Raw genomic sequence first — 12,987 nt, 5'->3', positions numbered from 1 at the left:
GGCAAGTATTAATTTTTAGAATCCTTGCAGGCCTCCACCTTCTGCACTCAAAGTGCCAGAGTGGGGATTTAGCCTTGACAACTTGTGAGGCAAAAAAACAAAGGGAAGATGGCAATAGTGTGTTCTCTGTAGTTAGTAGTACATTCACCTTCCACATTTAAGATGTCCTAGGCCAGAATCTGTGAATTTTTTAAAACTCTTAGAAAATGTCTGATGTAAAAATACCACATCTTACAATATCGAGGCAAGTTCCGGAAAACCTTTATATGAATAACTCATTAGGCTCTAAGTACAAATGGATCTAAGCTAAGGGGTTTGAGTCTCCCAGACCAGGTCTACAGATGTACGGAAGTGGGGTTTGCACACTAAAAGTAGCTGTGTAAATGATACTATGATGTTATAAACTCAGGCTGGAGCTTGGGCTCTGGTTTTTGTTTTTTGTTTTGCGCAGAAAATTACAAGAAGTTTTGATAATTTTGACACTTCTTTTGAAATACAAAATTAATCAAACCTGAGTATCTCCAGAGAACAGTTTCAACTTCAACAAATTGGCATTTTCTAATGAAAGATGGTTAGTCAAAAAATTAACTACCAGCTCTAGTTTTAAAATGAATGTAAAGAAACCAGTGACCATAGTTTCTTATACTAAAGATCAGTAGACTGACTGCCATGGGAGATGATGGCACTTTGCACCTCCTAGGAGGCCCTCATTGCTTAACAGGAATGGGAGTTCATATTGAACTCATGAATGACTACTTCATGCTCTTAAACAGCAACATTAAATTAAAAATACTTTCGTATCTCAAAACACAAACTACATATAAATAGAATGATTGTTGGAAAACACACCTTTTCCCATTGAAGATTCTTTCACAACCCTCAACTTGTCCAATTAGGAGATATTATGACTCAATCAATGGCACTCTCACCTACAGGTCAAAAGGCTGGAAGTTCACATTCTATATCAAGACTAGTGCTGCCCAAAAGTACAGTGGATTTAAGTTAAGAGATGCCATCTTCTAAATGAGATTTTAAACAAGAAGACATGAGAAAATATAACTCAATTTCTTGAGTTTGCACTGTAGGTTTATGTTTAAAGTCACCCTAATAAAGTAGATGTCTTTACAGCAATCCACCAGATTAACAATCACTGTGGCTAAATACACTTGCATTTAAACCCAGTGCATGGAACAACTCCACTGTGTAATTGCATATTTCAAAACCAGCTTTTGGAAAGCTGGCTGTGCTTACCTTGCTTTTTGACATTGAATGTGCTGAATCTTCTTTACTTTGTGACACATCATCTTTCCCTCTATCAAAACCTTAAAAGAGAAGATGACATTGTTTCAATACGATAAAATAAAATGTAGTGTTTTCAAATGAATGATCTGGTTCTTGAAAAGTAAAACAAATTAGCAATTTTCACTTGTCTGGTCATCATCCAGAATGATTCAAATAAATTTAAAAAATAAACACACTGCCCTTATAAAATGTGATTAAATAACATTGTTTAGTAAAAATACATCCTGAGGTTTCAACATATCATTTGCTGTACAGCTACTTCTGAGTTTCTAACAAAATTAGTTTCCTCACTGAAAATATATTATTCTGTGTATTTATTCATATTTTAAATTTCACATTACACCTCTACCTCAATATAATGCGACCCAATATAACATGAATTTGGATATAACGCGGTAAAGCAGCGCTCAGGGGGGGCGGGGCTGCGCGCTCCGGTGGATCAAAGCAAGTTCAATATAACGTGGTTTCACCTATAACACAGTAAGATTTTTTGGCTCCCGAGGACAGCGTTATATCGAGGTAGAGGTTTATATACAATTTTCCCAACTGCCATTCCAGACTTATAAGTGTTGAGATTCTGAGCTGCTCACACATATACCACAAATATTGCCCCAAAAGTGCACCTCTACACTCCACAAAGTTTTATATTGTGCATGTGGAGTACACAATGTTTTAAACAGGCAAAAATATTAAATCAGAACCGACTTTTTTCAAACTAAATAGACACTCCTCACTGTTCGTTGCTTTTTAAAAAAACAAAACATGCAATTACAAGTTCCAGATACTTCCTGGCACTGGAAAAAAATGTTGGTTTTGTTTGTTTGTTTTTAAATAGAAAAAAAACAAACAAGCAAACAAGAAAACTTGACTCAAAGCTGGCCAATGATATTTTGCTCCATTTTTTTTTTTAAATTAACTTTTAGGAAGATGGAAGCTCGGAAAGCTTAACTGAAAAAAGGTGAATTTTTCAGAATAAAGTGTTACAATTAAAATGATATGCAACGTCACAGTTTTCACTACCAAATGAACACCTGTAATGCATGATATACCTGTACTAATGATTATAGCAAACAGTAGGACAAATGCAAATCCTTAAAAGCAGCTTCCCTCCTACTGCAAAGTTGAACAATTTTTCTTTTTCATTTGAACAGAAACCAGTATTTTCCAAAGCCCATCTCTAGGCCAGCACCTGCACCCTTCCAGGATTTATGCTAATGAAGATTCCAAATAGTGAGATTGTGTCACCGCCCATACTTGGTTGGAATTTATTAGCAATTTGGTCTCTCAGATATAAATTAAAGGAGGAAAACAAAAAACAACAAATTCCCTTGCCATGGTCATTAAAATATTTCAAACTACTGTACATAAGCAGTAAATTGACATGTTTAATATATGTGAAAGTGCACACACAACATAGATGGAACTGCCCTTTTATAGTTCTTCTCCAGATTAAAGATTGCTTCACATCTTAACATGTGCTTACATTGAGTCCAACATGGTATATGTGATATATACAATATTAACTTTAAAACAATTGAAACAAAAGTTGACACTCCTCTGTATCTACAATATTTCATATGTGTAAGTTATGCAATAACACTGGGCTTTTATCAGCGTCAAAGCTGTCAACCTACAACTTGATAGAACATTTCATGCTGTAAAAGTGAAGTGTACTAAGTATAAAGTGGAAGAAGTCAATACCATGCATGTGATAAGATGCTGGAACAGATAATACCAGTGCTCCATTTTGTTGGAATAGTTTTTCCAGTACAAGAATAAAAAAATCCTGATGCATATATTTCAGTATATCAAAATATACCTGTTACTATGCCATCTAGGTACACCACAGATAATTTAAAGGTCACCTCAGAAAGAAGAACATGCCTCAGAACAGACCCAGCCAGATGAAAAGCCTTGCACCATTTTGACTGCAAATATACCATAAAGTCTTGGGCCACAAGAAAGCTAGTTTACCAGACAAAAATGTTGCATGGGTAGTAATGACTCCATGGGCTATACCTCTCCTGCAGGTTGAAGGACTGCCGTAAGAAATAGGAATTGTGGAGACATTGGTACGTAGGAAGGTCCTGTGGAAAAAATAGATTGCCTCCCTCAAGAAGATGGGTTGCTCATTCCTCCTCTGCTCCCCCAATACATACTCTAAAAGAAGATTCTCCCCCTCCCCCCCACACACTGTAAAGTTGGACAATTTTTTTTTTTTTGGTTTGAACAGAAACCAGTATTTTCCAGGCCCCATCTCTGGGCCAGCATCTGCACCCTTCCAGGGCTTATGATGCCTAGAAGATATCAGATACCATTTAATGACCTGATCTGGCACAAATATCCATTTCTAGAAATTTCCTCATGATGCTGGAGTCATGACAAAAAGTAACCTCAAATGAGAACTAACTTGACGAGAAACCCTAAATCAGTGGTTCTCAAACTGTGGTCTGTGTACCACCAGTGGTCCGTGAGCTCCATTCAGGTGCTCCACGGATAGTTCCTTCTAAGGTGCATGCCTGGGCAGCCACACACAACATAATGAAGGGCCACTCACCTAATTAATGGAGCCATGCAGGCATGGCTCCACTAATTAGGACCCTGGACAAGACACACATGTAAGGCGAGGTGGTGGCCTGGGGGTAACAGGGGGTAGGAGGGTGGGGGAAGTGGGGTGAGAAGAGGGGATGGAGGGAATTTTGGACATGCAAGGCTGCAGCAGCCAAAGAAAGAGGCGACTTTCCCCAGCCCCAGCTCAGGGGCTGCCGGGGAGAGACCCCACTCCTTCCCAGCCCCAGCTCAGGGGCTGCTGCAGCAAGGGAGAGAGGGCACATCCATCACATTAGAAAGGTAAGACCACCGATATTAAAATATGAGTTGTGTGCTTTTATTTGTAGAATGAAAAAACAATTATAAAAGGGTTTTTTTATATAGCGCTTTTATCCAAAGCACTTTACAATTGGAAGCTAATGGTACAAACAACATTTGGAAAGAACATTAAGTGGTCCGTCAAGACCCTCAGCAATTTTCAAGAGGTCCGCGAAAAAAAAAGTTTGAGAATCACTGTCCTAAATAATTTCATATAAGGAATTTCCAGGTTATGCAAGAACTGCTATAGTTTTCTCTGTTCTGATTTGGCAGCCAAAAACATAAATTCACATTTTTGTAAACGAACTTTGAGGGCGTCACATTTCTGTATATTAAAAATAAGTTTATTCCTTTTGGGTACTAATTTAAAAGGACATCACATTCTAAATACTCTCTGTGCACAGATAATTGTATTCCTTGTAGATCTTCCTCTTGAGTGGCTCACAGAAGGCTATTAAACCCCTTCATTTACAAGTCGTCCCGTCCACTAGATCAAGGAGTGCAGCGCCCAAGTGACAGCAATAGTTAAATGGAAGGTTGATCACAGTGTGTAAGTCCCTACACTGAGAGAAAATTGTAATAAAGGGCTCTTTAATTTAAAATATGAGGGCATAGCAAGATAGAATGACTGGAAGTTTAAGCTAAACAAACTGAAGTTTGTTGAAACTGGAAATACGGTGCACATTTTTAAACAGTGAGGGATTAATCACTGGAACAATCTACCAATCAAAATGGTGGATTTTCAGATACTGTAAGTCTTTAAATCAAAATTGGATGTCATTCTGAGACAATATGCTCTAGCCCAATCAGAAATCATTAGGTTCAATACAGAAATGACTAGGTGAAATTCTATGGTCTATAGTGCAGGAGCTCAGACTAGATCATAATGGTCAGAGAGCCAGAATGGGAGGAGGCAGGGCCATGGCCCCATCACTTTTAGAAGTGGGAGGGCTATGCCATAAGGGCAAACAATGGGGGGGGGGGGGGGAAGAAGAGGTGGCACAGGGGCGGGGGCCACTGTTCTGGCGCAAGTCGCCCCCTACACTTTAAGGGAGCTTCTGTTCTGCCACTCCTGATAACTGTTCCTTCTGGCCTTAAAAAAAAAAAAAAAAAAAAAAAAAAGAATTACATATTTGATATGGACTGTGAAGGCACATAATTTAAAATTTAAGGAACCCAGCTCTCTGAAAATGTAAGGCAACCAAAATAAATTAAAGCAATGATTTAGACAAGTACATATTTCTATCCAATACACACAGAATAAGAGACTAATCTAAGTTTTATACAGTGCTGTAGCCATAGTGGTCTCTGGATATTAGAGACACAGGGGGGTGAAGTAATACCTTTTATTGGACCAACTTCTGTTGATGAGAAAGACATGCTTTCGAGCTCACACAGAGCTCTTCTTCAGGTCTGGGCTCAAAAGCTTGTCTCTCACACCAACAGAAGTTGATCCAATAAAAGATATTACCTCACTCACCTTAGTCTAAGTTTTGACATTTCTGGATGTTAAAGTACAAAAGTTAATGGAGAAAGGGACAGAAAATGACTATCCTAATTACAAAAAGACAAACATTCTTGTTAATTCAACTTATTAACATAAAAAATTGTGATTAAGAGGACAGAAGCTATAAATTCACAGCTTTCTGTTAAAGGATGACAGCTTTAAGAACTTAATTTTATACACACGCACACACACACACACTAAACTTTCCTAAAGCATTCCATAGATTTAATTAGCTACACCATGCACAAATGAAAACTCCATACATCAATTTGGACATGAGGAATTACAGGAAAGTAGGATGCTATCTGATCCACTGTCATCTTTTTTATTTGAACTCCACTTTCATGCTTCAGGTTTCTTCTCTCTTCAGTGTTCAGTTGTATCAAACTAATTTGTATTACTTGTTTCAAACCCTTACTATTCTATTGAACAATTCAAAACTTTAAAAATTAACCAAAGCAAAACTATTGCACTCAGCTTGCTATTTAAGACACTGTCCCGGATTTTGAACCTTTGCAGTAAAGAGCTTTGTTCTACTACCAATAAAACCCCTGCATAATTGTGTATCCCAGCATTGTGTTGCCTTGGCGTTGTCTCTTTTCCAGCAACAGTAAGGCAGCTTTTTAAAACTTCTACTAAATATATTCTTCAGATTTTTCTCCTTGGTGTTATGAAAATGGTCTATAAAATGCAGTATTCTACCTCTAACCTAGTCACAGCCTTATATAGTAAAACACTACTTTTGCCATGTATTCTCATACGATGGAAGTATCTGTGTATTTTAAGCTTATTGTAACAGAAGCACTATTAGTCTAATGCATTCAAGAAGATTTGTACCAAAATAACCCTAAAATTGTTTGTTAGCCAAAGCTCTGTAGTCGATATGTATTTCACTTTGTAGATACTATGTTCTGATTAGCTGCTCCCTTGACTTATTACCTTCCTGAACAATTTGTGTTAGAGGGTATATTTGTTTTTTGTTATTGTAGACAAAAATATACCTGTTTTTTCCATCAGCCATACACTGTGAATTTATCTATACATGCATATAAAATCTTGATGGAGATAACACGGCATAACAGAGGAGGATCCATCTGTTTGAACATAATGCTCTGTGTTATTGCTATATTTGTATTTCTGTTAGCCCTTAAGGCACTGGAAGTCTGCATTTCGTGGTACTAAATGCTATTGCAAAATGCATTTGAGGTCACTGTCTGAGGTTGGAACTGACAATGCCAGAGGGGCTGGAAGCAGTGTTTAAAATTAACCCAGGTCTCAAGTTCAATATCAATCACTGACAGTTTTCAGTTCATCTTTTTAATTTCTTCTTTCATTTTCATGTAACTGGTTTCTTGAATACACTTAAATATTCTGCACACTGAGCCCTGTTTAAACAGAAACTTAAAGTATATCTTTCAAATGAAGAAGATATGCGCAGACAGATGTGTCAGCCTTAAAAGTCCTTGTGTCCATTTCAATATAAAAACTATAAAGCTAAGAACAAAATAATCTGAGTTCTGGTTTGAGCACTGGCTTGCTAAACCCAGGGTTGAGAGTTCAATCCTTGAGAGGGCCACTTAGGGATCTGGGGCAAAAAATTGGTCCTGCTAGTGACGGCAGAGGGCTGGACTCGATGACCTTTCAAGGTCCCTTCCAGTTCTAGGAGATTGGTATATCTCCAATAATTATTAATTATTATTATTATTAATTCAGATTTATGCATCACATCCCACTTTATGCTCATGAGACCAATCCTTGGGTCTGGCTAAGATATACTTAGCACAGTACCAAGTGGGATGGCAAAGGTGACAAACTTTAACTCTCCCCTGATCTCAGAGCTGCAGGTTCACCCCCCAGGATAAGTTAAAGCAGATTCAAGTTAAAGCAGGGTCAAGTTCGCCCCCAGGATAAGGTAAAAGCTGCTCTAACCTAAGCCTAGCTTGCAATGATCTCCAAGGGGCTGTTACAGCAGCCAGGAATAGTGGCCAGGGCACTGCTGCACTCCCAACAGCCCCTCCCCTCGTATGCCATATTCTGAGAGTTGTAAGGAGAGAGGAGGTGGTGAGTGGCTCCAAGCTGGCTATACACCACTAGTGGGATCTCTGTAGGGAATCCACTACGGCAATATTAAATTTGCTTTTCTCCACCACACCAAAACAAAGCAGATTTGGCATGGGCCAGGTTCTGGCCCTCAGATTATAAACTCACCAAGGGATTGATCCAAAGCTCGCTGAAGTCAATGGGTTTTGGTTCGAGTGCTAATTTTAGTGCCTATTATAAACATTAGGGCAATTCTTTTTAATAACTGACAGTCTTATCACACTTAAATGAGACCTAACTGATTGCAAGACAGTATTTTTATACAACAGCAGGCAGAGTTTAGTAGTTACATATTAACTGAACTGATAACCAAGAGCTCTGATGTTTTAAAAATCTATTTAAAACACAATAAGGAGATATTAGTTTGTACATTTAAGACAATATTTTCTGGACTAAAAAAGTCCTCCAGAAAGTATATTTCTTCTTCCCTCTACAGAAAGCTGATTTTAAAAAAGCACAAGGATTACTCATTACCTTGCTTAAGCAAGGTAATCTTTGGCACATAGTTTATGATATGGTGCCATTTTAAAACTGAATTTGAGTTTAACCTCTTAAACCTTGCAAATGAAGCGTTTCATCACTATGTTAATTTCATTTCTTCTCACGCTGCACCTGCAAGCATACCCTGCAATCAATCTTGTAACAGAAAAGAGGAGGGGCATCATTTCATACGCTGATTTTGCATTTCACAACAAATAACCTTCACATTTAGGATGCTTAAGCGGAATAAAAAACACAAAAGAAATTAATTCCTACTTAATAACAACACCAAACCCATTATGATTCAAAATGTAAGAACTGTCACTTATTATGTTTTTAATTCTGAAATCCATATGTGCACCAATGCAAAAATGAAAGCATAAATGAAGATATCAGGAAGATAATCTAAAGTCAACCGAGTGACAAGGCTGTCAACTTTGACACATCAAGATAAGCAGCAGGTTAACTTGAGGAGTGGATGCAATAAACAGCTTTGAAAGATAACAGACTGAACTGAATAATTAAGCACTCTCAAAAGAATTATATGAGCTATGCTTAAGGGAAGGTAGCAGCACTGGAGAAGGCTCATGGGACATAAAAGGGAAACAGCATATTTAGCTCTGGAACAACATGTTTTGTCTGGAACAACGCAGGAGGCACACACTGGCAAACACTACAGTGTGAATACTCAACCTCTGGGTGTTTCCCCAGAACCAAGTAGTGTCAAGTGTTGCATGATCAGCAAGCTATAGTAGTAAAATAAAATTGGTAACTGTATAATGAAAAACAACCACTTAGGTTACTAATTTCTCTAAATAAGATTTTGCTTTGAAAAAATGAATTGAGTAAGTCCACAGTAACTATTTCCCCCCCAAGGCATTTCCTCAGGACTTTATGCATACACGGAAAACACCTGGTGTAAAACAAGCATATGTAGCTAAACAGCTGTTTACATAACAAATCGAAAGGCTACCCCATCAAGTGAGGTAGATGCATTACCTAAATGGGTATTTACACAAGACATACCAGGAGCTTCATAGAGCTACAAATCTGTTGTGTGTGTAATTCCCACAGACTTCTTAAATCAGTGTTTCTCAAATGTAGTCACCGTGGCCGCATGTGGCCAACAGTGCCTTTTCTTGCGGTCACAGCCTCTTGGCGTTTGATGAAGGGAGGTGGGGATGCAAAGCAGTGGCCCTCTCCCAGGGCTGCCAGCAGTGGTTGGGCCCCGCCCCCCCTCCAGAGACACAAACGCTGGAGGTGCAGACAGCTGGTGAATTCCCCACTTTCCCAGGGGTAGGGGAGGCAGGCCTCGGCCACGGGACTTCGGGCTCCATACACACGGTGGCAGGCTCTGGCCCAGGCTCACCACACCCCACCACTGTCCCTCCTTCCCCATCCAGGGCTTAATTTGTCCCAGGGCTTGCCAGGGCTGAGTAATTTTGCTGCGAAAAGTGATATTAACAAACATATAAATATCACTTATCACAGCAGAAGACTTACCTGTTAGCAAGTCTTGGGGGGAGGGGGAGAAAGCACAACCAAAAAAAGCAAAAGAAACGACAACAAAAAGACAAGAACATGCAAAGTGCCTTATTTGTGTTTCTGTTCTGTTTAGGTCCAGTAAAGAATAGAGACAAATGTAAATTATTTTTATTACTGAGTTTGAAGAAAGCCCTATATAAATAAATTACAATTATTTGGACATGTATATGTGCATATTTATTTTGTTTTTCCTAAAGTTAATTAAGTATTTTAGGAAAAATTGTCAGCACAACCACCAGCAAGAGTTGGCAGCCGCACTCTGAGGACAACAAAATATTTGTTGCGAGAACCCCTGGTCCAGTTCACCAAAGTAGGACCCATCTTTTCTATTTGTCCTACTTGAAGAAAAAAAAAAAAAGTTATTGTCGAAGTAATGGTCAAAGATAACACTTAATGTGCAGTCCTACTCTAGACAAAAGACTTAAAATAGTGCTCTGTGGTCCATATTTCTTGTCTCTCTGATTACCGTACGAGTTTGGTTTATAAGTAAAAGAGGATTTCTCTAATTTCCAGCGCTGCAGATTCAGCCTAGGCTTGGGGAATCCTATTGTGTTCTTTTCTTCTTGTCTACCTCCACTTGTAGTAAAGGTTCCGCAAGCAAAATCAGGCCATCAGTGACAGTTGGCATAACTTGAGCGTTAAGAAGTTGCCCCTCAGTGACATTCAGCAACCCAACTGTCCTCTATGGATTTACACAGATGTAACTAACTGCAACTTAGCCAGCTATTCTGTTGAGGGAAAACAAAAGAATGAAATAGCTTCCTCTTCCAGCTCTCCTGGCTCTATGGAGATAACCTGACAAAAATAAATGTTTGTGTCTCTGTCTCTGACACACACACACACACACAGAGAAAGGCCATTTTTACATTGCAACTTTCAAAGCAGAATTGTACTTCAGACTGACAATGCTTGGAAATAGAATTTTTAAAGTTTAAGTTTCCTAAAGTATAATATAGGACTATACGCCCATTAATACTGATTTGAATCACACTTATGTAGATGTACAATGAAAAGTTTTTTAAAATTCCACCACAGCTCTCATTATTTTATTGTTAATTAACACTTTTCCCTGCACACTTTCACCTATCAGAACAGATCGAAATGTATGACCAAGATGAGATTCAATCCATCCTATATAAAGTCATTTACTGGAGACCTCTGCAATACTAAAAGAGGGGGGTTGTGATTAAGAATAAAACTTTAGCTTTAACTCAGTTTCTTGACTTGTCATTCTAAGTAAGACCACTGACATTTTGTGTGTGAACTTTGCAGCAGTTACCGTGGAGCGGCTAAAAACTACACAGTTTAAAAATCTCTGTCACTCACGTTAAGAGTCGTTTGGGGACATTCTCTCCCCATCATACAATTTTTCAGTTGCAAAAAACTGCATCCTGTATGCAAATCAAAACAAAGCACCACATTCTCTATCAAGCATGTACAGAATCCCTTTTAGGCAGACACACTTATGTTCTCTCTGAAACAAGCTAGTTTATTTACTCACATGTCAAAAACACAATTTCTGCTCTTCCCACAATCAGATTTCATCCAGAAATATGTTTGGAATATTCATTCTAGTGACTGTAATACCAACATCTTAGTAAAGGGCTTTCACCTAAATTGATGGATTTGGGATTGTAAATTTTGTTTTTTGTTTTTATTAAGATCTACTGAGCAAGAGTGAGACAAAACAAACCTGGTAAAGCAGGAGATATTTCATTGTATCCTCCAAACGAAGCATTCCGGACAAGTTTTCGGACATCAGATCGTGCAGGAAACACACCAGGCGAAACCCCAGCACATGAAGAAAACCTACGTCGCAGTGGACCCTCTTCCTTCATGAGTTAGATGGTCTGTGTAAGGATTATGTTCACTCAGACAGCTGGTTAGCATTAGCTGGTTGGAACAAGAATGTTGCAGTAACAGACTTTTACCTCACATTCTGATTAGTAAGATCCAAAGGGAACAGACACAAAGGACATACATACACACTGATGTGAGGAGATACCAGACGATGTCAAAATCAGCAATAAACAGAGACATTATAGGCTCAAATTATGCTGCTGCAGATTCTCTTAATGAGCTGAAAGTGGAATGGATATTCCCCCCTCTCACCATCCTACTTCAGCAATATTTCACATTTAATTCAATCAGTACATCTCAAGTCAGGCTGCTGTTCTGCACTGCTCGCTGGGCACTAGGCAACTGTCATTACTTAGGGTTTCAGATGGATTTGTTAAATAGATTCCGCTGCCTGCTTGTCTCCCAGGCCCCAAACTTATACTGTATAAAGATTAACTCATGATCTAATGTAGTAATGCGGATTTCCTATTTGACACTTCATTTAAAAAATATGCTACCATGAGTACTGGAGAAGGGACCCAATGCTTTATTTTATATAACAGTGATTAAATTCTACTTTTAGTTTAGGTTCCTGCTATTCACTGTTTGTCACCTATGATAACTGTGGATTCTAAATTAAAATAAAAGCTACAATTCAAAGCAAGAGATGCATTTTGATAGTCTTTCCAAACAATAATCCAGTATAAACCTTTTAAGTCTACATGTTAAGAGAGGATGAGTCCCATTTGTTAACAGTTAACAATTCACGAAACACATATCAATTATGAAGACTAGTATTGGCTTAAGCATCCTTAAAAGAATAGGGATTTTAAGTACCTCCATTTTTGAATGTCTAACTGGACACACATTAGAGGTGCCTGGCTTTCAGAGGGCAAGTGCTTAGAACTTCCTGAAAACCAGCTCGTTTAACGTCAGTCTAGTTAACTTTTAATAATCAATGCTGCAACCCTACCTGATGGCTTTTCTGTTAAGTTAATACTGACCTGAATTCTTATTACTTCTTTTGATTTTTAAGCAATCAGCCACTTTATGCAATAAGCAAGTATTTTATTCTAATTTTTTTCTTCTAACTTTTTCTTTCTACATTTCTGACGCACAAGTAACACAATATAACCTCCGCAAAAATAAAAAGAACCATAATGTTTGCTTAATGCAGAAACACTTATAACTGATAAATATAATTAAGACTAGCAGCTCAGTGAATCACCTTTTTAAACCTAAAATTAAGACTTCAATGGAAGCAGACAAGCAAACCAAAGGAGGACAAAACTCATTTAAAAAAAACCATTTAAGAACTCTGAGCTGACCTTATAGTAACCTGATGA

The 12,987-nt window shown here is 38.2% G+C and overlaps 1 protein-coding gene and 1 long non-coding RNA gene across 5 annotated transcripts in view; one reads left to right on the top strand and one right to left on the bottom strand.

The window, feature by feature from the left end:
• The window catches only part of LOC120380415, a 31,846-nt gene extending 20,258 nt beyond the window's left edge, over positions 1-11,588 (top strand). The window contains exon 5 of one of the 2 annotated variants that reach the window (XR_005587766.1): positions 11,465-11,588. This is a non-coding gene — a long non-coding RNA (uncharacterized LOC120380415). Of the gene's footprint in view, positions 1-4,593; positions 4,652-11,464 lie in introns of those variants that run through there. The other variant, XR_005587765.1, reaches the window with a different exon arrangement.
• OSBPL8 (oxysterol binding protein like 8) overlaps positions 1-12,987 on the bottom strand; it is a 179,235-nt gene that overhangs the window by 52,807 nt on the left and 113,441 nt on the right. For all 3 annotated transcript variants that reach the window (XM_039498130.1, XM_039498138.1, XM_039498144.1), the window contains one exon: positions 1,252-1,322. In XM_039498130.1, the coding sequence (XP_039354064.1) occupies positions 1,252-1,322 (71 nt within the window). The remainder of the gene's footprint in view (positions 1-1,251; positions 1,323-12,987) is intronic.

Source organism: Mauremys reevesii, linkage group 1 (genome assembly GCF_016161935.1).
Source record: "Mauremys reevesii isolate NIE-2019 linkage group 1, ASM1616193v1, whole genome shotgun sequence".
Lineage (NCBI taxonomy): Eukaryota > Metazoa > Chordata > Testudines > Geoemydidae > Mauremys > Mauremys reevesii.
Note: the sequence above shows the minus strand (reverse complement) of the source record. Positions and strands in the feature narration are given on the sequence as shown.